Below are 22,752 nucleotides of genomic sequence, written 5' to 3'. Positions count from 1 at the left end.
AAAAAAAAAAAAGAATAAATGATGAGATTAGGTCACGCTGATCATCATCATAAAAATAATAGTGAAAACCCCAGCAAGCGTCTGGAGCACCTGCTTTATGTGGAGCCTTTTTTTTTTTTTTTTTTTGAGACGGAGTCTCGCTCTGTCGCCCAGGCTGGAGTGCAGTGGCCGGATCTCAGCTCACTGCAAGCTCTGCCTCCCGGGTTTATGCCATTCTCCTGCCTCAGCCTCCCAAGTAGCTGGGATTACAGGTGCCCGCCACCTCGCCCGGCTAGTTTTTTGTATTTTTTAGTGGAGACGGGGTTTCACCCTGTTAGCCAGGATGGTCTCGATCTCCTGACCTCGTGATCTGCCCGTCTCGGCCTCCCAAAGTGCTGGGATTACAGGCTTGAGCCACCGCGCCCGGCCTTGGAGCCTTTGATGTACATTATCTCATTGAACCTTGTTATGAACCCCATTTGACAGAGCAGGAGACCAGGCTTTCCCCAGGTGTCCAGCTGGTAAGCAATGATGTGAGGATCTGAACTCGGGGTGCGCGCCTGGGAGGCGAGGCTGTGGAAGCAGCCAGCATTTGCCATCCATTTGTTTTTTCTGCCTCAAGTCCGAGTCTAAGCAGCCGTGATGCTTGGAGCCAGGGGCGCGGGCTGGAGAGCTGTCACGGAAAGAATGTACGGGGACGGCTCGCCGGCCTCATCCCGGAGATTTGCGTTTGTGCTGGGGTGTGCGTGGGCTGCTGCCTTCCAGCGTGATGAAGAACGTAGATCCTGATGAAGGAAATTCTTGAAAAGTCGAAAGCATTATAGAGCACACAAAGGAAAATAGGAAACTCGCGTGGCTTGAATTGACTGGGAGACCATGCAGTCAGGATTTATGGGACATCTGATGAGTGGGAGCCGTGATCCTGGCGTGCAGCGGATGCAGGAAATGCTGGAAGTGTCATAGGGGCCGCTGGCCTTTCTGCAGTGAGGCTGGGTGATGAGCACTGAGCATTCTGTGTACCATCTGCACGGACAGCAGCCAGCCTGGCCCTGGGAAGGACAAGGGCTGGGGAGGTGGACCAACCTGGGTGGGTTTCTGGCTGGGTGACCTGAGCCAGCTCAAAGGCACCATGATACCTCCTTTTCGGGGTTGTCATAATGATCAGAGATCACCTGGGCGCGGTGGCTCACCCCTGTAATCCCATCTCTTTGGGAGACCAAAGTGGGTGGATCACCTGATGTCAGGAATTCCACACCAGCCTGACCAACATGGTGACACCCCGTCTCTACTAAAAATACAAAAATCAGCTGGGCGTGGTGGGGAGCACCTGTAATCCCAGCTACTTGGGATGCTGAGGCAGGAGAATCACTTGAACCCGGGAGGCGGAGGTTGCAGTGAGCCAAGACCGTTCATTGTACTCCAGCCTGGGTGACAAGAGTGAGATTGCGTGCCCCCACCACCAAAAGAAAAAAATCAGAGATCGCCTATGAAACCAGCACCACAAAGCCAGACCGTGGCGGTATATTGGTTTTCCAGGACTGCCAGAGCAGAGTACAAGAGGCAGAGCGGTTCAACCGCTGGCTCCTCATAGTTCCGGAGGCCAGAAGCCTGAGACTGAGGTGTCGGCAGGGTGGGTTCCTTCTGAGGCCCTTCTCCTGGGCCTGTAGATGCCCTCTTCTCCCTTTGTCCTCATACGGCCTTCCCTCTGTGTGTGTCTGTGTCCTACTCACCGCTTCCTCGAAGGACACCAGTCCTATTGGTTTAGAGCCTGCCCTAACGACCTCATTTAACTGTATCACCCATTTAAAGTCCCTGTCTCCAAATAGAGTCACATTCTGAGATACTGGGGGTTAGGACTTCACCAGATGGATTTGGGAAGACACAGTTTAGCCCATAATAGGGAGCCACTGTTACTAATACTTACTGAAATAAAAGAAAATGAGGCATCAGCCCGTGTAACCCCTCTATGTGCAGACAGAGAAACTGAGGCCACAGATTCAGCAACTCTCTGGGCCTTGCTTGTGAATGGGGATTTTAGTTACTATCAAATGTATTCTGACTTCTACTCACCAATGTCTTTGATAAATTTTGGAGTTATCTTTTTTCTTTTTTTTGTGAAACAGTCTCTCTCTGTCACCCAGGCTAGAGTGCAGTATGTCGATCTTGGCTCACTGCAACCTCCGCCTCCTGGGTTCGAGCGATTCTCCTGCCTCAGCCCCTCGAGTATCTGAGATTACAGGCACGCACTACCACACCAGGCTAATTTTTGTATTTTTAGTAGAAACAGAGTTTCACTATGTTGGCCAGGCTGGTCTCAAACTCCTGACCTCAGGTGATCCTTCTGCCTCAGCCTCCTAAAGTGCTGGGATTATGGGCGTGAGCCACCGCACCCGGCCAATTTTGGGGTTATCTTTAATCTCCTTTGGGTCCCAGAGGACAAACACATTGCCTTCTTGTAAATTTTAAACATACATTAGATTTCCTGAAATGTAGGAAATACCATCAGAATGGCTGAGAGGGCAGTCCTTCTCTCTTTAAGTGCGGGTGCAAGTCCAGACTCCTGAGTATCGTGAGTTTCCATATGACAGTGTCCCTGAAATGTGGCTTAATGCCTAGGACACCACTCAAAGGTCACCGGATGCAGGTGACTGGCCCATTGACTCATCCAGTAGACACACAGACCAGGGGCCACATACTGTCCTAGGCTGCCCCTCCAGTGAGCCACTGAGCCACCCTGCTCTGCCTACGTCACTGCCCTCTGGCCCCAGGTGCTCTCTGCTGCCCTCCAGCCCTTCCTGCGTGCTTCCCCTTTACCCTGTTCTCATTGGGGTCCAAACCTCATGCAGCCTGTGCCAATCAGAGGCCGCGCCTGGACTCCAGCTCACAGTGAGACGAAGCCCACGTAAGGGTTCAGCAGGCAGGCACTGATGTGACTGTGGGGGTCCCCAGGTGAGCAGGACCCTGCCCCAGCCTCCCCAACCCGGGGAGGTCAGAGCTCCTATCTGGGTGAGGCAAGGGCTCTGGGTGCAGGGCGTGGCCAGCAGTGCAGTGATGCTAGTGAAGGGACTTTCTTTTTTTTTTTTTTTTTTTTTGAGACGGAGTCTCACTCTGTCACCCAGGCTGGAGTACAGTGGCCGGATCTCAGCTCACTGCAAGCTCTGTCTCCCAGGTTTATGCCATTCTCCTGCCTCAGTCTCCCGAGTAGCTGGGGCTACAGGCGCCCGCCACCTCGCCTGGCTAGTTTTTTTGTATTTTTAGTAGAGACGGGGTTTCACCGTGTTAGCCAGGATGGTCTCGATCTCCTGACCTCGTGATCCGCCCGTCTCGGCCTCCCAAAGTGCTGGGATTACAGGCTTGAGCCACCGCGCCCGGCCTAATGAAGGGACTTTCTAATGAGTTTTGTACAGATTATCATTTTTAGTGAAGGCAGGGAAGGGATAGGGCAGATCAGGAATCAAATCTGATTTACAAGAATCCTCTTAATAGTGATATTTAAAAGATGCAAGAAACAGGGGTCACTGACACCTGGTTTGCCTGTTGTGTTAGCCAGTTCCTTTTTTTTTTTTTTTTGAGATGGAGTCTGGCCGTGTCGCCCAGGCTGGAGTGCGGTGGTGCAATCTCAGCTTCCTGCAACCTCCGCCTCCTGGGTTCAAGCGATCCTCCTGCCTCAGCCTCCCGAGTAGCTGGGATTACAGGTGCCCGCCACCACACCCGGCTGATTTTGGTATTTTTAGTAGAGACGGGGTTTCACTATGTTGGCCAGGCTGGTCTCGAACTCCTGACCTCAAGTGATCTGATGCCTCGGCCTCCCAAAGTGCTGAGATTACAAGTGTGAGCCACTGCGCCCAGCCGAGTTCTCTTCTTTTGAAGTGGCGTCCTGTGAGGCTCACCAGCTGAAGTAAAATCAGTTTTTGTTCATTCGACAAAGCTGTATCGGCTCTTGATGCTCAGGAAGAGGCAGGATGAAAGCCAGGGGCAGGAGAGCCCAGGCCAGCCCTCCTGGGCAAGAGTCGAGGGTGTGAGGCCCTGAGGGTCCGCGGGGCCCAAAGGAGGGGGTGTCAGCTCCCCGAGTGGGTGAGAGGCTCAGAGAGGACTGCAGGGAGAGGCCGACCTCTCTGCAGCCATGGGCTCTGGACAAGCAGGGGTTAAGCAGCCTGCAGCTTCAACAAGGACACGTTTGTGCTGGTCAGAAGATGGCAGCTTTGATGTTTTCCCATCATGTATCATCTTGACTCTAGGTCTCCACCAAGGCCCGACATTCCTTGGGATCCAGATCTAAATCCACCTAAAACCTTGGATTAGGTTAAACCCACATGCCCTTCAGCGTCTTTTGGAGGAATTTGAACACACCCAATGAAACCTAAAGCAGGTCCCAAGCTGACATTTTCCAGCCCAGCATTTCTCTAACCCCTTCTTTATCTTGCAAATCTCACTGAGGGCCTGCTAGGTGCCAGGCTCCGTTCTGGTGAGTGGGGATAAATCGGTGAACGAAATATGCAAAGTCCCCTGACCTCGTGTAGGTGGCATTCTACAGGGGATGCCGAATGCAAAGGAAGTCATAAGCCAGTCTGATGGTTTGCGGGAAGGCAGGATGTGCCGTGAGGGAAACAGGGAGGGATGGGGCTTCTGCATGGCAGGTTTACAATTTTAGAGCTGTGGGGTTGGCCTCACTGTGCCAGGACCTGAATGGGGCAAGGGAGTGAGCAGTATGGAAAGTGGGAAGAGCATCCCAGGCTGAGGGAACGGCCCAGAGGAGAGGGTGTGCAGGTGCTGGGCAGCACAGCAAGGGGATCAGGGTGGCTGGAGTGGAGCCAGCAAGAGCCAGTCCCAAGGAGAAAGCACCAGATACAAGGGTAACCAGGTGGCTGAGGGGGCCGTGAGATAGAGGCCAGGGGGATTGGGGGTGAGCCTGAGGCAGCTGGACACCCTGAGGTGCCTGGGACACTTGATTGCTTCCACCTTTGGGGCGTTGTAAATAATATTGCTGTGAGGCCGGGCGCAGTGGCTCACGCCTATAATCCCAGCACTTTGGGAGGCTGGGGCGGGCAGATCACTTGAGGTCAGGAGTTTGAGACCATCCTGGCCAACATGGCAATATCTCATCTCTACTAAAAATATAAAAAGTGAGCTGGGCATGGTGGTGGGCGCCTGTAATCCCAGCTACTCGTGAGGCTGAGGCAGGAGAATCCCTAGAACCCAGTAAGCGGAGGTTGCAGTGAGCCCAGATTGCAACATTGCACTCCAGCCTGGGCGACAAAGCAAGACTCCATCTCAAAACAAAACAAAACAAAACACAACAACAAACTGCTGTGAACATGGGTGTGCAAGTATCGGTTTGAAACCCGGCTTCAGTTCTTTGGATATATACCCAGAAATGGAATTGCTGGGTCCTATGATTATTCTATTTTTAATTTTGTGAGGAACTGTGCCTCACGGCATCTGCCCCTTTTCCGTTCCCACCAGCAATGCGCACGGGTTCCAATGTCTCCACATCCTCACCAACACTTGTGATTTTCTGGCCAGCCAAGATTTTTTGAATGGATGCATGCACGTCTAGTGGCTCGCTCTGGCAGTTTCGTGAAATGCCTGTTATTTGCAAATCCACCGAAAGCATGAGTGAAACGTGGGCTAGCTCAGCTCGGTAATTCCATCCCGGAGCCTAAAGGCAGTTTTGGAGACGCACGGGCAGCCGGGTGCAGACCTCCAGTCCCCCAGGGAAGGTTGGGGGAAGGTGCGCTGGCAGCTGCCATTTTTGTGCAGAGGTGACCTGGCTGGCAGTGCAGGGAAGCTGGGGAGGCCCCCACCGTCTCTCCTGGAGGCACAGTCCTCTTCTGCTCATTGCCTTTGGAGCCCGCCCACACCAGCCCCTAGCTGTCACAGCCTCGTGGTTGTGTCAGAGAAGCTGATTTTGGCAGGTCGAGGACTTCTCCCCAGAGCCCCGGCACGGCTGGGAGGCGTGGGCTGTGCAGCCAGGTGCCATTGCAGCCCCCATCCCTCCCTCTGGGGCCTTGGGCAGGCTACCCCACAGGACTCTCAGAAGCTGTTTGCTCTGAGCCTGGAATATGGATGAGCACTGAGAAGAGTTCGACCTGATAAAGGGATGGAAGGTCAGGCCCAGAGTCAGCCCCCCGCCGCTTTTTGGTTTTCAAATCAGCAGGAACATTTTGCGGGTGAAGCCTAGTGCTCAGAGGAGTGACATGGCCGCTCTGGAGACAAAACTGGGCCTCCTGACTCTGACTCCAGACACCATGCTGCATTCTGTCTTTTTTTTTTTTTTTAAAAAAAAGAGGCCAGGCACGGTGGCTTACCCCTGTAATTTACCCAACACTTTGGGAGGCTGAGGTGGGTAAATCACCTGAGGTCAGGAGTTCCAGACCAGCCTGGCCAACATAGTGAAACCCCGTCTCTACAAAAATACAAAAATTAGCCAGGTGTGGTGGCACATGCCTGTAGTCCCAGCTACTGGGGAGGCTGAGGCAGGAGAATCACTTGAACCTGAGAGGCAGAGGCTGCAGTGAGCCGAGATCACACTACTACACTCCAGCCTGGGCGACAGAGCAAGACTCCATCTCAAAAAAACAAGTGAGAAAGAAAGAAAAAAACAGGATCTTACCATGTTGCCCAGACTGGTCTCAAACTCCTGGGCTCAACTGGTCTTCCCACCTCATCCTGTCAATGCACTGGCATTACAGGTGTGAACCACTGTGCCCGGCCAAACCTTTCTAACTAAATGCTAATTGAGCTCCTTCTGTGTGACACTGGGGCGCTGTGTGTTTCTCTCTCTGTGTCTGTGGGAGCAGGGAAGGGGAGGCTCAAATGTGAGAGCACCCCCACCCCCGAGGACCTCATACCCCGGGCCCCCTGCCCACAGAGCCTTGGCCCAGCCCACCCTTCCCCCACAGGATGGTACAGGAGCAGTGCTGCCACAGCCAGCTGGAGGAGCTGCACTGTGCCACGGGCATCAGCCTGGCCAACCAGCAGGACCACTGTGTCGCGCCCCGTGGTGACAACGCTAGCCTGGAGGCCACGTTTGTGAAGGTGAGAGCCAAAGACCGTGTGGGGTCGCTGCCCGTCCTCACTAGTCGGCAGACCCAGGCCCTCCCAGCCGAGCGACACTGTCCGTCAGCGCTCCCTGCCTCAGGCCACCTTTCTTCGTGAGCAGCTGGGTGTAGGGGCAGGAGGGAGGTGGAAAACCCCAGTATTTCTCCCCCTCCCCTGTAGCCGTAAACCCGGGAGGACACCTGGGCCGAGCCTCCCACGAGGCGGTGGGGGTGAAGTGATCTGGCCTTGCCCTGAGAACTGCCCGTCTCCAGGCTTTGGGCAGACGCGGAAGTCAAAGCAGGGCTCCTCTTGGGCTTTCAGAATCTTCTCAGTTCGGGGTAGGCACTCTCACCTACCCAGGAGGCTCTCAGGCTTCTCTACCCACAGACTAGTCAGGGTCCAGAGGTAAAAATGGGCCCTCCCTAAGACCTCTGATAAGATCTGACCTCTATAACCACCCTAGAAGAGGAAACTGAGGTTCAGAGAGGCCCATCCTCCAAAATGGCCTCTCTGCAGTCCTGTCAGGGACCCAGACGGGATCCTACCCTGAAGGTAATCTGTGAATAAATGGCAGAGTCCTCTTCCCTGAGTGCTCCTAGGACCCTACGTGCTAGCAGGTCACTCAGGACCACTATGGCCATGGAAGGGCTGCGTCTTTGCAAGAGGTGGAAAGGTGCGTGATCGTATTCCCGGTCTGAACACTGGCAGTAAACCCGAGGTGTCCAGGCCATCCCTCCCTCACCACCCAGCCAGCAAGGAAAACAAACCCCGCCAGGAGGAACTTGGGCCTGGAGGAGCTCGGGTTGGGAAGCTGGGCTCCTGTTGGAGGCGCCAGATGACGAAAATACATTCCCTGGAAGAAGCTTCCCGTTCCTGCTTAGGAAGGTGTTGGAATCATTTTAAGAAGCAAGAATCTGAAGGAAGTCTGGATTCCAGGAGGAGGTGTGGGAGCTCCTTTGTGGGGATTCTGCAGATAGACGGGGCTGTGGAGGGCCTCTGTGTGGAGGAATTGGGGGTCCCAAGCCCCCTGCCCACCTTGGCCTGTGTGGGCTTTCACAGGGCAGGGCTCTGGCCCAGGAGGGAGCTGGGTGGGGTGAGGGTGGGAGTGCCTGGGAACCAGGACTTTGGATGTTTAATGACTGCCCCCAGCCCCGGCACCCAATGCAGGGCTGGGCCTTGCGGATGCCGTCTGTCCGGCGCACAGCTGTGCCCATGTCCCCAGACTTGAGAGGTGTGTAAAAAGCACAGAACATTCTAGCAGCAGTGGGAACAGATCGCTTTGACAGATGAGCGATTTGTGTTTCCGGGAAGGATTACTCACACCCCAAAAGATGGACGAGGTAACTGATGCTCCCTACACTTTCTGGCAGCAGAGGGCGTAGGATACGCGGCCTGGAAGACCCATCAACACCACGTAACTGAGGCAGACACCTCCCGGCTCCTGCTGGGGACTGTTTGGAAAGTTCTGTGCTCCTTCTTAGGATAACCACTTAATAAAGACTGAAGCAGGGCTTTTCATGTGTCAGGGCAAATGTTGCTTCTGGGACTCAGGTGTGAGGCCACAGGGACTTGGAAGTAACTATGGGGACCTGGGTCCGGGTGGCAGAGAGCCACCCTGTCCTTGGACCTTGCTTGATGACTCGACTTGAAGTTCCTGTGCTTTCAAATGCACGGTACGATTCCTGCTGCCTGAACCCCCCTAACTCAAAAACGGAGAGGCAAGATGCATGCGTGTCATTCTTCCGGGCATGGTAGAGAAACCTCAGACCATGCAAAGGGAACAGAACTTTGGAGCTTGTGCACGGTGCTATAAGAAGCTCCCTCCTCCTGGAGGTGTGTGAGCAGAGCCAGGTGGTCGCTGGGCAGGGCAGGGATGTTGAGGGGTGCAATTGCGTGTTGGGGTGGGGAGGGGAGGTGGATGCCAGGCCCTTTAAGGTTCCTTTCAAAACTGGGGCCTAGATGGTTTGGGGTAGGGGGATCGGCTTGCTTTGCTATTTGTTGCTGACATTTAGAAGTGGTATCTAAGCCAGGCTTGGGTCACCACTCTCCAGGTTGTGTGGACAAGGGGCTCAGAGAGGCATCCCCTGAAGCCGCTCATGGGCCCCACTGGGCTGTCTGTCCCGCTCCTCCATCCGGGATCTCCACCTGTGTTTGCAGAGGTGCTGCCATTGCTGTCTGCTGGGGAGGGCGGCCCAGGCCCAGGGCCAGAGCTGCGAGTACAGCCTCATGGTCGGCTACCAGTGTGGACAGGTCTTCCGGGCGTGCTGTGTCAAGAGCCAGGAGACTGGAGACTTGGATGTCAGGAGCCTCCAAGAAACAGGTAAGTTTCCCCCTTCCTTCCCTTGTGGGCAGTGTATTAAGGTTCTCCAGGATATGTATATAGAACGAGATTAGAGAGAAAGAGATTTTAAGGACTTGGCTCATGTGATCGTGGGGTCTGGCAAGTCCAAAATCTGCAGGGCAGGCCTGCAGGCTGGAGTCCCAGAGAAGGAGGGGCCTTGCAGCTGGAGTTCAAAGGCAGTGTGCTGGCAGAATGCTGCCTTCCCCGGGGGAGGCCAGTCTGAAGGCCTTCTGCTGATTGGGTGAGGCCCACCCACGGTATGAAGATGATCTGCTTTTCTCAGCATCAACAGACTTACATATTAATCTCTTCTGTTTTTTTGAGACAGAGTCTTGCTCTGTCACCCAGGCTGGAGTGCAGTGCAGTGGTGTGATCTCGGCTCGCTGCAACTTCCACCTCCTGGGTTCAAGTGATTCTTGTGCCTAAGCCTCCCGAGTAGCTGGGATTACAGGTGTGCACCACCACGCCTGGCTAATTTTTGCATTTTTAGTAGGGGCGGGGTTTCACCATGTTGGCCAAGTTGATCTGGAACTCCTGACCTCAGGTGATCCACCTGCCTTGGCCTCGCAAAGTGCTAGGATTACAGGTGTGAGCCATTGTGCCGGGCCAATATTAATCTCTAAAAAATAGCTTCACAGCAGTGTCCAGGCTAGTGTTTGACTAAACAGTTGAGGACCATAGCCCAGCCAAATTGACACTTAAAATGAACCATTACAGGTAACATGTGCATCCATGTCACCATTGCCTTAACCCCGCATGGACTGACTCCAGTTGTCAGAGACATTCGTGTTTGTGACCTTATCTGAGAGCCGCCGTCCTGGAGTGACGCTGCTTGCTTGGAGTCCGGGATCGGACAAATGCGTGTTCCCATCCCAGTCCTAATGTGCACCTCGGTCCCCTTATCTGGGAAGTGGGGATAGTTGCAGTCCTACTTCATCAGATACTGGGAGGATGGAGTGTGAGATTAGGTATCAAGGGTTGAGTGCAGCACCTGGCCCCATAAGCGTCTGCCCTCACTATCTCCCCTTGTCCCTTCAGCTGCCTGGGGCAGCGTGGGTGGCTGGCCTTGCTCTCACTTTTTGGGTGAGGGTCTGATGCTCAAGATCACACGGCCAGCATGTGGAGGAGGGAGACCCTGGCCTTCCACCTCCCAGCCAGTGCCTTCTCCATCTGGAGCTGATGACGTATGAACGAGCAGCCGGGGGCCATCGCTGGCTAATAGCTGGCTATGCTCTGTCAAATAATAGACACTTACTCAGCAAAGGGGCATGTGACCCCAAGAGCAGCTTCAAGATCACTCTCAGCTGTGTGACCCCAGTTCTGTGTCCTCGCCCTGCATTTCTGTGTGGTTCAGTTACAGGGTTCAGGAGACTTCGTGGCTGTCCAGTAGTCTCTTACACTTATGCCATGGTTTCGTGCTGTAACAGAATTAACCTGGAAGAAGGCAGGACTCTGCCTGGGCCAAGCTTGCTGTGTGGTTTTCAGCCCATTCCCTCTTCTTTCTGAGTTTTTCCCCCACTCTCTTACGAAATAAAGAGGCGCAAGACGGGCACAGTGGCTCATGCCTATAATCCCAGCACTTTGGGAGGCCGAGGCAGGCGAATCACCTGAGGTCAGGAGTTCGAGACCAGCCTAACCAACATGGATAAACCCTGTCTCTACTAAAAATACAAAAATTAGCTGGGCGTGGTGGCGGGCACCTGTAATCCCTGCTACTTGGGAGGCTGAGGCAGGGAGAATTGCTTGAACCCGGGAGGTGGAGGTTGCAGTGAGCCAAGATGGCACCATTGCATTCCAGCCTGGGTGACAGAGCGAGACTCAGTCTCAAAAAAATAAAAAAAAAAATACAATAAAATAAATAAAGCAATGGGGCGGTGCCTGAAGGGGTGAAAGGGAAGAACTCTCAGACCTGTAGTCTCTAAGTCAAGCTGATGGCTGTAGGATCCCAGGTGACGCAGGGAAGCTTTCACTTCTCGTTCTTAGCTTTTCAAGTCTAGGCTGTAGGGTCCCGGGTCACAGGGGACCCGGGTCACCTGGGACTCATCTTTCACTTCTTGTTCTTAGCTTTTCAAGTCCAGGGCCCCATGGATGCCACTGAGATGATTTCAGATGTCACAGTCATCAAGCGGGATTGGGGCCACATTCTGCCTCCTTCCTTTCCTTGGGTTTTGAAATCAGAGATGACATTTTCACTTTAAACAAACCCAAACTTTTCGTGCTAGAGGAGGATTTCTCCTGCGTCTCGGGGCGGATTTTCACTGATTTATGTCTGCAGCGTGAGCAATCTCTGGGCTTTTCTGCAGCTCCAGATGTTTGCTTTATCTCTCCATCTTTTATCTGCTTCAGTCCTTGCCCCAGACTTTCCTTGCATGCTCCCTCTTCTGGGAGGGCTTCCTGTCTTCACAGCCGCACCTTCCTCCCACTGCTACCTGTGCCGTGGACCACTGTTTGCTTCCTCGGGGCCATGCAGAAGGTCCCCAGACTGGTGCTGGCCTGCGACAAATAAGTACCGAAATGGAGAGTAACCCTTTACAAACACATAATAGCATTTGATAGAATCAGTCAGGAGACACAAGTTTTTACTGCGTGCATCGCTTTAGACTTGGAGGGCGTGTGTTAATTGTTATAGCAAGGCTGTGACTGCATTTGCTGAGCTGGTCGAGTAATTTGGACTATGGCAACAGCACCCAGCATGAAGTCAATGATTACAGGCCTTTGTGTCTGTGCTCTTTCTGTTATAATTGATCCCTTTTTTTTTGAAACGGAGTCTCGCTCTTGTCGGCCAGGCTGGAGTGCAATGGTGTGATCTTGACTTGCTGCAACCGCCAACTCCTGGGTTCAAATGATTCTTCTGCCTGAGCCTCCTGAGTACCTGAGATTACAGGCACATGGCACCACACTCGGCTAATTTTTGTATTTTTAGTAGAGACAGGGTTTCACCGGGTTGGCCATGATGGGCTTGAACTCCTGACCTCAGGTGATCCGCCCGCCTTGGCCTCCCAAAGTGCTGGGATTACAGGCATGAGCCACCACGCCTGGCCTATAATGGATCAGAGATCAATTATACATTTACAAGTGTAATTCCATCTTAAAGAGGATAGAGTTAATACTTAGCTGTTTATGTAAGATGTTCAAATGGGCATTACTGCCTGATAGTGACAAGAAGAGAGAATGTTGGGAGTTTCTTTCAGGATAAGATGGATAAGTGCTTGGATAAATGTTTGATTGGTCTTTTTCCCCCTTAGATAAGATCACTGAGGTGGCAGAGGAACAAGAGGACCCATACCTGAATGACCGCTGCCGAGGTGAGACTCCGGCGTCTCCCATGAGTTGGTATTTAAACAAACCCCAAGGGGCCGGCCAGGTGGCTCAGGCCTGTAATCCTAGTACTTTGGGAAGCCAAGGCAGGAGGATCCCTTGAGCCCAGGAGGTTGAGGCTGCAGTGAGGTATGACTGCACCTTTGCACTCCAGCCGGGGCGACAGAGCTGGACCTTGTCTCAAAACAAACAAACAAACCAAAATAAAGCCAAGGAATCTCAATGCTGATCTCACTGGAAGTTGGAACCCAGGTTTTGCTTCGGTTTACCCTGCAAAGTGCCCTCTGGCTGGGAGCCAGCCGTGAGCCACTTCCGCCCTGAGGAGTCCTAGACTCCCAGCTCCTCCTTCCCTTCCCCCTTCCAGATCTGGGGCCGCCTGGGGAGGGGAAGGGTGGGCTTACCGAGGAGGGGCCCTGGTGAGGGCTGGTGTGGAAAGCCTGCACATTACCGAGTCCCCAGGCCTTGCGAAGGTGACAGGGGCCTCCCCCAGGCTCTCAGGGGAGAGGAGGGGGCTAAGTGTTCCTTGCCTTTGTGCCCCTGGAGCCCCAGCCACAGTTCTGTCACCATTGGTGATATTCATTTGCCTCACAAGGAGATGTTTGCACATTTAAGTAAGGGCCTTGCAGGTTTGTTTTTCATATGATAAAAGTGTTTTTCTTTCATGGAACATTCCGGCATGTCTAGACCTGCAGATCTGCCCCACAAGCTCTTTCAGTGGTTCGCCCTGTGGTGAGGGTGTTAATTAGGAGCCAGTTTAATCCCCAAATGATGCAGTCAGTGCCCAGTGATAGTTGGTCTAGGGGCCTGGTAGAGGGAGGATGGGAGTGACCGAGAGCCCCAGCCAGCCTCAGGGCTATGGGAGGAGCTTTCTGGGGAGGGGAGAGCTGGTCTGCAAGGAGGAGGCAGGATTAACTGGGAAAATAACCCCGAAAGGATCCTCAGGGAGACCTGAAACCGTGTAAAGGGCACCGACCCACTGTAGCAGGACTCTGGGTGGCCGTGGTCCGGGGAAGGAGGTGGGGTTAGAGGGCCAGAGGGAGGGGCCCGAGAAGCAGGCAGACTGGCAGCAGTTAGAAGTGTGTCTTGTAGAATCTTTCCCTGGTCGAGGCTTATCCTGATGAGATTTGCACTCTGAGCATCACTCTGGCCGCCCTGTAGGAAGAACAGGTTGTGGGGTGCTACTGGGCTCTGCAGGTAGGAGGCTGTGGCCACAGCCAGCTGGGCAGCTGCAGGAGTTCAGGCCATGGTAGTGGGCTTGGAGCAGCGAGACAGCTCGAGAGTTCAGTGAGGAGCAGGTACATGAGGCCTAGTTGGGGCCTGACCTTCCACGTGGAGCCCACACCCCCATGTCCGTGGCCAGCGGTGAGCTCTTCTTTGCCTCGCCCCTTCCAGGTCCACTCCAGCCTACAAAGGGCACCCTGCACACCACCTGAGTTTTCCAGATGGGGAGGTTGGGACCTGAAGCAGCAGCCCCTGAGGGGTGTCCAGAGCCAGATCCTGGGGGTCTCCTAGGAGAGCTGCAGGTGGGCTCCAGCCAGGTCAGCCTGCCTTCCTGGGTTCATGTGCCCAGAAGGCGTTTTCTGTGACCCAGCCTGAACGGAGCTAGAAACCACGCAGTGTCTGGGGTGCGTCCAGCCCTGGCTCACACATGCTGTCCTTCCAGGAGGCGGGCCCTGCAAGCAGCAGTGCCGAGACACGGGTGATGAGGTGGTCTGCTCCTGCTTCGTGGGCTACCAGCTGCTCTCTGATGGTGTCTCCTGTGAAGGTAAATGTCTCTGTCTCAGGTGCCAGCAGGACTGGCAGGTCACTGTGCTTGGGAGCCTGTGCTGGAGGGCTGAACAGAGCCTGCCTTGTACAGCCCAGACCCCATTCAGGGGTGGAGAGCAGCCCAGGACTCGCTTTCTCGTACCCTGGAGTTTGCAGTGCAGAGGCCCCTGCCAAGACTCCCCTCCAAGGCAATATAAGCACCGGCGTTGGGAAAGAGGATGGATTTGGGGTCTAACCAGGTTCCGGGTCCAGGATCTGCTGAGTGGCCTTGGGCACATCCCTCAGTCTGTGAGATGGGGGAGATGGAGAAGATGCCGCCCCCACTTACGGGGTTCTTGAGGACCACATAACTCCAGTCTCAGAAAAAGCAGTAGATAAGAAGTTTAGCCTGGGAGAGAAATCACTGCTTTCGGCTCCATGCGGTCCACAGCCTAGATGTGCACATGGTGGGCCTCAGCTCAGTTTGTGAGGGTGCAGGGAACCACTTCCACCGTGGCTTTGGCACATTCCTCCTGAGGATGTATCAGGATGGGTCGTTCTTGCTGGTCACCCCTGCCCTGCCTCGGTCTCTCCTAGATGTCAATGAATGCATCACCGGCAGCCACAGCTGCCGGCTTGGAGAATCCTGCATCAACACAGTGGGCTCTTTCCGCTGCCAGCGGGACAGCAGCTGCGGGACTGGCTATGAGCTCACCGAGGACAATAGCTGCAAAGGTACAGCACGCGCTCCGAGTCCGTAAACCTGGTCTCCCAGGTGTAGATACGGTGCGGTGGGAAGGGCAGCTCTGGGGTCTGGGCTCCCGCAGTCCTGCGCCCTGTGTGGCTGCCTGGGCGACTGCCTGCTCATCTGCAGGAGGGAGCTGGTTATACCCACCAGGGTGTCTGGACGGGTGGGATGGAAAGTGAAAGTGCTTGCCAGTAATGTTCAGAACACTGAAAAAGTTGACAGTAGTGCACCAGTACCGGTTAGTTCTGCTATTAGGAAAGATTTACGTTCTTACGGTGTGGAGTCAATGATGGCAGATTTGTTTTTCTAAAAAGGCTCAGTGCCTGATTATTTAAAATCAAGACCAGAGATGAATTTCAGGTTCTTACATGTACTTTCTAAAAAAAAAAGAAAAAAGCAAAAAACAAAAACAAAAAAAACCCCACAACTGTTTTTGCACAACAGCTGCCTTCCATCCGAATCCAGGCTTCCTTGAAGTTCAAAGCGTATCCCCTTCCACTGCGTAAACACATGGCATTTCTGGCTGCCAGCCCTCCCCGCCAAGCCTTAGGTGTTATTTGGCAGATGGGGAGGCTCTGATGAGGATCGTTTAGAACACAGTTTTTGCAGAGCGTTTCAAGCCTTTCAGAAGGACAAATCCACTTGTGTAAAAGTGTCACTCACTGTATCATGAGAGTAACTTCAAAGCACACATCCCTTCTGACATCTGAGGGCCACAGAGCAAGTTCTGTCCTCCCCACCCCCGCACACCAGCTGGGTGGTTTGGACCCCAAGAGCCCAGTGGCCAAGCCAGCTGAGTATACACATGTGACCATTTGACAGCCATGAACTTCAAGGGAAGGGCAGCCCATCACATCCTGTCATGACCGTAACCCTTGTTAATATTTGGAATATTGTGAAGGCTTCAGAATGAATATGTTTATAGAGACTGTGTTTGTTGCCACTAAGATAATTGCTTTATGATCTAAACTAAACATACACTTAGCCTGAATGAATACTAATATATATATACCTGCCAGGAAAATGCCAGGGTGATTTATTATAACAGACAGTTTGCCTCATAAGAGCCTTGGGAAAAAAGTCAGCTTTTTAAGTCTTTAGCAACTGGAGCACGATTTGGCTCAGTGAAGTCCTTTTTGTGTATGATTTCCCTATTAGAATGTTTTGGGTTATAGTCTGAGTAATGAGCATTAGAAAAATCTTTCTTGTGATTTTAAAGTGTTATAAGATGCTTCTGGCAGGACTCTTGCTAACAATTTCCTTTTTTTATGATGTACCAGATATTGACGAGTGTGAGAGTGGTATTCATAACTGCCTCCCCGATTTTATCTGTCAGAATACTCTGGGATCCTTCCGCTGCCGACCCAAGCTACAGTGCAAGAGTGGCTTTATACAAGATGCTCTAGGCAACTGTATTGGTAAGACGTGTGCTGCCAGGACTAGTGGGTTATTCCAGGAGGGGCCAGCGATCTAGCCTTGGGGCAGGCCTCTGGAATCTGAGGGGCCGCATGGTGTACGGAACAGGGGTTGGCAAACTTTTTGTGTAAAGGGCTGGACAGCAAATAGAGCAAATACCCTAGCCGTTGTGGGCCATATGGTCTCCATCATGATACTCAACTCTGCTGTTATAGTCTAAAGCAGCCAAGGGCCGTCTGTAAACAAATGGGTGTGGCTGTGTTCCAATAAAACTTTATTTACAAAAATAGGCAGCAGGCTGGGTTTGGCCCAAGGGCCACAGTTGGCTGATCTGGGTTTAGATGAAAGAGCTTGGGTTTTGGAGTTAGAGACATCTGGTTTTAAACGGAGTGACCCAAGAAAATGACTTCTTCTGAGCTTTAATTTTTTCCTCTATAAAATGGGAGTAATCATAGTATCTGGCTAATAGACTTGAGGCCAGGATTAGGCGAGTCCTTGCGAAGTACTGGTACACAGGAAGCACTTGGCGAGTGGTGATTCCTTGCCACAGGCATTTAGCCTATTAAAAAATTGTTTTAAAAAATACTTGGCTGGGCACGGTGGGTCACACCTGTAAACCTAGCACTTTAGGAGGCTGAGGCAGGAGGATTGCTTGAGCCCAGGTGTTTGAGGCCAGCCTGGGCAATATAGTGAGATCCCATCTCTACAAAAGATTAGCTGGGTGTGGTGGCGTACGCCTGTAGTCCCAGCTACTTGAGAGGCTGAGGTGGGAGGATTCCTTGAGCAGGGAGGTCGAGGCTGCAGTGAGCTGTGATCCAGCTGGAATGCTACTGCACTCCAGTCTGGGCAACAGAGCAAGACCCTGTCTCAAAAATAAAATAAAATATAAAAGTAAAAAATAGTCTGTGTTAGTATTTGAATTCATAGAGACAGAAAGTAGAATGGAAGGTGCCAGGGGCTGGGCAGTGAGTGTTTCATGGGTGCAGTTTCAGTTTGAGAAAAATGAAAAAGTTCTGGAGATGGATGGGGGAGATGGTGGCACAACAGTGTGAATGCACTGATGCCCCTGAACCGTCTACTTAAAAGGGTTACGATGGCATGTAAAATTTGTAGTTCACATGTAGTTCATTTGGTAAACATGTAGTTTACCACAATAAGAAAAGCAACTCTGGCCGGGTGCGGTGGCTCACACTTGCAATCCCAGCACTTTGGGAGGCTGAGGCAGGCGGATCACCTGAGGTCAAGAGTTCGAGACCAGCCTGACCAACATAGTGAAACCCCGTCTCTACTAAAAATACAAAAATTAGCTGGGTGTAGTGGTGGGCGCCTGTAATCCCAGCTGCCTAAGAGGCTGAGGCAGGAGAATTGCTTGAACCCGGGAGGCGGAGGTTGCAGTGAGGTGAGATCATGCCACTGCACTCCAGCCTGGGTGACAGAGTGAGACTCCATCTCAAAAAAAAAAAAAAAAAAAAAAAAAAAGAAACTCTGCTGATATCAGAGAAATCCTAATATGAAAAGAGAGACTCTCATGTGAACTCAGTGTTAATGTAGGAGGCCTGGGAAAGACCGCTTACGCTAGAGGAGTGGCATGGGGTGCGAGCGGGGAGCCGGCTGGCCTGGGTTTCTAGTTCTGGAAAGACGGGAGGTGAGTCTTGCTTTCCCCTGCCGTTGTCAGGTTAACTGCCTGGCTAGGCCACTGCGGTCAGCGCCTAAGTCCTGATCCACCGGCTTTCCCTCGGCCTCTGCTTGGCAGACGCTCCTGGGTCCTGCCTTTGAGGTCAGAGAGACTCTTTAGGAGAAAAGATGAGGAATCCCAGCTACAGATCACACTAGTCAGAACCGCTCCATCTGGGGTGGCCACATCACCTCTCCCCTGCCATGAGCAAGGGAGTGTAAATTTCTATCTTACTTCTATTTCAACTTTTTCTTAGAGAAATCTGTATTGATCGTTTATTTGAAATAGTGGTTTGGAGACAGAGCTCTTCCCCCACTGCATTTTTTTAACCACCGAGACAAGTGGATGTGGCCGGGCACGGTGACTCATGCCTGTAATCCCAGCACTTTGGGAGGCCAAGGTGGGTGGATCACTTGAGGTCAGGAGTTTGATACCAGCCTGACCAATATGGTGAAACCCATCTCTACTAAAAATATAAAAATTAGCCGGGCATGGTGGTGGGCGCCTTGTAATCCCAGCTACTCCGGAGGCTGAGGCAGGACAATCGCTTGAATCCAGGAGGCGGAGGTTGCAGTGAGCCAGGATCGCGCCACTGCACTCCATCCTGGACAACAGAGCAAGACTCTGTTTCACCAAAAAAAAAAAAAAAAAAAAAAAGACAAGTGGAATAGTGAGCCCTTAGGACAGGGGCCGTATCTGAAACCCGCCCCAGCCTTCCACTGTTACAGCTTCCCTGTCATGCCCTGGGGGAGACTTCTGAGCTGGGGGCTGTGGCTCGGCTGCCAGTTGGCCCTTTGCCAGTCCCCTGCCAGCAGGGAAGGATGGTTGTTTCTCAGTGCAGGGGGTGGTGAGTAGGGAAGCCATGGGCTCTCCAGGGCCAGCGGGGAGGATAGTCCTGCTCAGACTTGCAGCCTGCCCAAAGGGGGGTCCGGAGGAGGCTGGCGTGGACTGCAGACGGAAACCCTGACTCATGGCAAAATCAGCCCCGAGGCAGCGTTTGCAAGTCTCAACCTAGCCCTGACTTTCCTCTCTACAGGGTGCAGCACTGTGTAGGGGCTGAGGCTCGGGAGCCGTCCCCTCACTGTCCTTCCAGGACTGGCAAGCAGGCTGTGGGCTGAAGGCCAGCCTGGCAGCCCTGAGCTGTTCCTTGCCATCTCCCTGGGTCCTCAGTGACGGCATTAAAAGCCAAATGTTCATCTCCCTCAGGGTCCCCTCAGCGTGGGATGCCAGGATGGGGGTGGGGTTCCCCTTTTCATGTGCTCTCAATCTTTGCAGTCAAGCTCAGGATTCGTTGTTTTAAAAGATCTCTATTTATTTCAAAAACTATATGCGTCTTGATGTACAAATCAGCAAAGGAAACCTAAGTGTAGGAAGTAAACGCTCCTCCCCCGCGATCCTGCCTGCCTCTTGGCAGGGTCTGTGAGCCCTTCTGGGCTCTCTGCTCCCTGGACACTTTTTTTTTTTTTTTTTCCTTTTATGAAAATGGGACCCGACTGTTCTGTCACTTGCTTTTTTCCCCTCTTGACAGGGTACTTAGAAATCATTTCATGTCAGCACCTTTATGTTAAAAAAACAACTCTTAAAAAACGTTTCTCTTAAAAAACGACTGCATCAGCAGAAATATTTCTTTCTAACGAGAAAATACGTCAAGATAGAAGATAGTTTCAGGCCGTCTGGGAGAGGGCTGAAAAGGTTCTATGTCAGGTCCTGGTCCCCCAGCACGCACCCTGGGTCCTCTGCTCCCACACCTCTGCCCCTGGCACCCGCTCCCTCACCCAGGAATAGCACGGTCCATGGTGGGAAGCGCCAATTCCCTTGTGTAGCCAGAATCCATCTTCCTGGAGCTCCGAGAACCATCCTGGGATCCCAAGAGCCCCTCTGAGCCTCCTGCCTGTAGCAGAAGAGCTCTTCCTGCAGAGCTAGCACAAGGGGTGGGTCAGGGTTCCAGGAAGCAGAGGTCTCTGCCCCTATCATACATGGAAAATTTTCTAGGACCTTAAGGTTGGGTCACTGAGGGCTTTGAGACCAGCATGGCTTTGTTGGGTTTTCTTTGCTCTTTTTCTTCGAATCCTCTCCTGCTGCTGCTGTCTTCCTTTCTCTTCCTCTTCCTCCTCTCCCTCCTCCCCTCCCCTCCTTCCCTCCCCCTCCTCCTCTTCCTTCTTCTCTTTTTTTTTTTTTTGAGACAGTCTCGCTCTGTCACCCAGGCTGGCGTGCAGTAGCACAATCTTGGCTCACTGCAACGTCCTCTCTTCTGGGTTCAAGCGATTCTCCTGCCTCAGCCTCCCAAGTAGCTGGGATTACAGGCGCCCACCAACATGCCTGGCTGCTTTCTGTATTTTTAGTAGAGATGGGGTTTCGCCATGTTGGCCAGGTTGGTCTCGAGCTCTTGACCTCAGGTGATCCACCCCTCGGCCTCCCAAAGTGCTGGGATTACAGGCATGAGCCACCACCCCCGACCTCTTCCTTTCTTCTTGAGTGGGGAGGAGGGAATGGGCCAGGGCTTCCCACATGCCCCGGCTGACCTGTGCCTGGGATGTCGGCATGTCCTGGGGCAGGAAGGGGTTCCGCTGAATCTAGGAAGCACGGGGGGAAGCAAGTGAACAGGGACCTTGGCAGCTTGGGCTTTTCCCATGTGAATCCCTGGGAGGGAAAGATCGGGCGCCATGTTCCCAAACTCAACCGATGTTTTACATTGATTTTCTCTCTGTTTATTCATTCCCATTCATTCATTCATTCATTCATTCATTCATTCATTCATTGAGAGCCAGGTCTTACCCCTGTGGAGCACACGATGTTCTGAGGGACACTGTTGTTCTGGGGAACAGAGTTTGGGGAATGCAGTCTGAGTGAGGAGCCTGCAGCACCTGGGGGAAGGCAGCCACCACTCTGCTAAACGCTGCATTTATTCATGTTACGGGGCAGGGGCCACCCAGCTGTTTCTCTAGAGGGGCTAGATGGTAAATAACAACTTCAGTCTCTGTAGCAACCACTGGACTCTGCCAGTTGCAGTGTAAAAGCAGCCCTGAGCAATGTGTAAGAGAGTGGGCCTGGCTGCACGCTAAGAAAACTTTATTTACAAAAGTAGGTGTAAGCTGGATTTGAACCAAGGGCCATCATTTGCTGGCCACTGATTTAAGGGAGCTGGGAAGCAGGAGATCCTGGTTCTAGACCTAGGTCCCGGTTGGCTCCTGACTCCACCCATTCCGTCTCTGGACCTTGGTTTCCTGTTTATAAAGCGCAGGCAGTAATGATAGTGATACCGGTATCACCTCACTTGCAGGCTGGCTGTGGTGCTCGAGAGCGGTAATGGATATAAAAGCTTTTGTAAACTAAATTGCTGCACGGTCAGTGCAAAGACGGACTCATTTGGCTGAGGAGGGTGGACTTGGCTGGCAGGGAGAGGAGTACAGCTGTCCTCCTTTCTGACTTATGCTCAGGGGTTTTCTACCATCACTCCCTCTCTTTGTCCCCCAGCCCCAGATGCTTTGTAAGTGTCTTAGCAGGGTTCTCCAAGGTGATGTTTAGACACTGAGGTCCTTTTCCACTTCCTCTCTCAGAAAGTGCAATCTGTGCATTCTTCCTCCGAATTTGAGCAGAAGGAGGGAATCCATGTGTGGCATGGTCCTCCTGGACCATTCACGGGTTCACACTTGCTCATTGTATGTCATCAAAGATAAATGCCCTACGGTCCTCATGTCAGAGGTATGTCCACTCAAGGAAGGAGATTGCCATGCAGTGAGCTCGGAGCCATGGCACCTCCCGGGTGGGCCTGGGTCAGCATAGGCCCTGTGAAGCCCAGTCATTGGCGGGGGCCTAGAGCCTCGCTGGGAGCCAGAGTTGCTGGCACCACGTGGACAATCACCTGTCTCCTTAACACCTTGCCCAGTGTGTGGAGTAGATGAATGCAGGAAAAGCCAGGCAGGCAGGTCCCGATTTGGCACAGTGAACGGTGGAGGTGCTGGAGATTTAGGGACAGGAAGAAGGCCCAGAGAGGTGGTGTTTGAGGCAGCGTGCAGTGATGGAATTTGGGAGCCAGTTGGGAGACGGCTCTGTGGTCCAGGGTGAGGGGGTTGAGCCCCTCCATTTGTGATTTTGCAAAGAGGTGGGAAGGGGAATTTCTTTGGAGATCCAGTTTTTGGGTTCTGGGACACCCTCCAGGTTTAACCACATGGTCTCTGTCTTTTCCCGCTGTAGATATCAATGAGTGTTTGAGTATCAGTGCCCCGTGCCCTACCGGGCATACATGCATCAATACGGAGGGCTCCTACACGTGCCAGAAGAACGTGCCCAACTGTGGCCGTGGCTACCATCTCAACGAGGAGGGAACTCGCTGTGTTGGTTGGTATTAAGAAAACAAATCTGAAATCCACTTTCCTGTCTGCTTCCAGCACACACCCTCCCTTCTCTGGAAGCAGAAAGTTGATCCCCAAAGCAAAGCCGTTTCTATCAGCCCATCCATCCCATTGTCAATTCCCAAGCATGGGGCTT

General features: G+C 52.8%; 1 protein-coding gene across 1 annotated transcript in view; it reads left to right on the top strand.

Moving 5' to 3' along the window:
- The window catches only part of LOC112633178 (fibulin-1), a 100,481-nt gene that overhangs the window by 16,959 nt on the left and 60,770 nt on the right, over nucleotides 1-22,752 (top strand). Inside the window, exons 3-9 of the mRNA XM_025399622.1 lie at nucleotides 6,882-7,017; nucleotides 9,178-9,340; nucleotides 12,607-12,666; nucleotides 14,343-14,444; nucleotides 15,023-15,160; nucleotides 16,454-16,591; nucleotides 22,459-22,606. Of these exons, the coding sequence (XP_025255407.1) occupies nucleotides 6,882-7,017; nucleotides 9,178-9,340; nucleotides 12,607-12,666; nucleotides 14,343-14,444; nucleotides 15,023-15,160; nucleotides 16,454-16,591; nucleotides 22,459-22,606 (885 nt within the window). The remainder of the gene's footprint in view (nucleotides 1-6,881; nucleotides 7,018-9,177; nucleotides 9,341-12,606; nucleotides 12,667-14,342; nucleotides 14,445-15,022; nucleotides 15,161-16,453; nucleotides 16,592-22,458; nucleotides 22,607-22,752) is intronic.

Source organism: Theropithecus gelada, chromosome 10 (assembly GCF_003255815.1).
Source record: "Theropithecus gelada isolate Dixy chromosome 10, Tgel_1.0, whole genome shotgun sequence".
NCBI lineage: Eukaryota > Metazoa > Chordata > Mammalia > Primates > Cercopithecidae > Theropithecus > Theropithecus gelada.
Note: the sequence above shows the minus strand (reverse complement) of the source record. Positions and strands in the feature narration are given on the sequence as shown.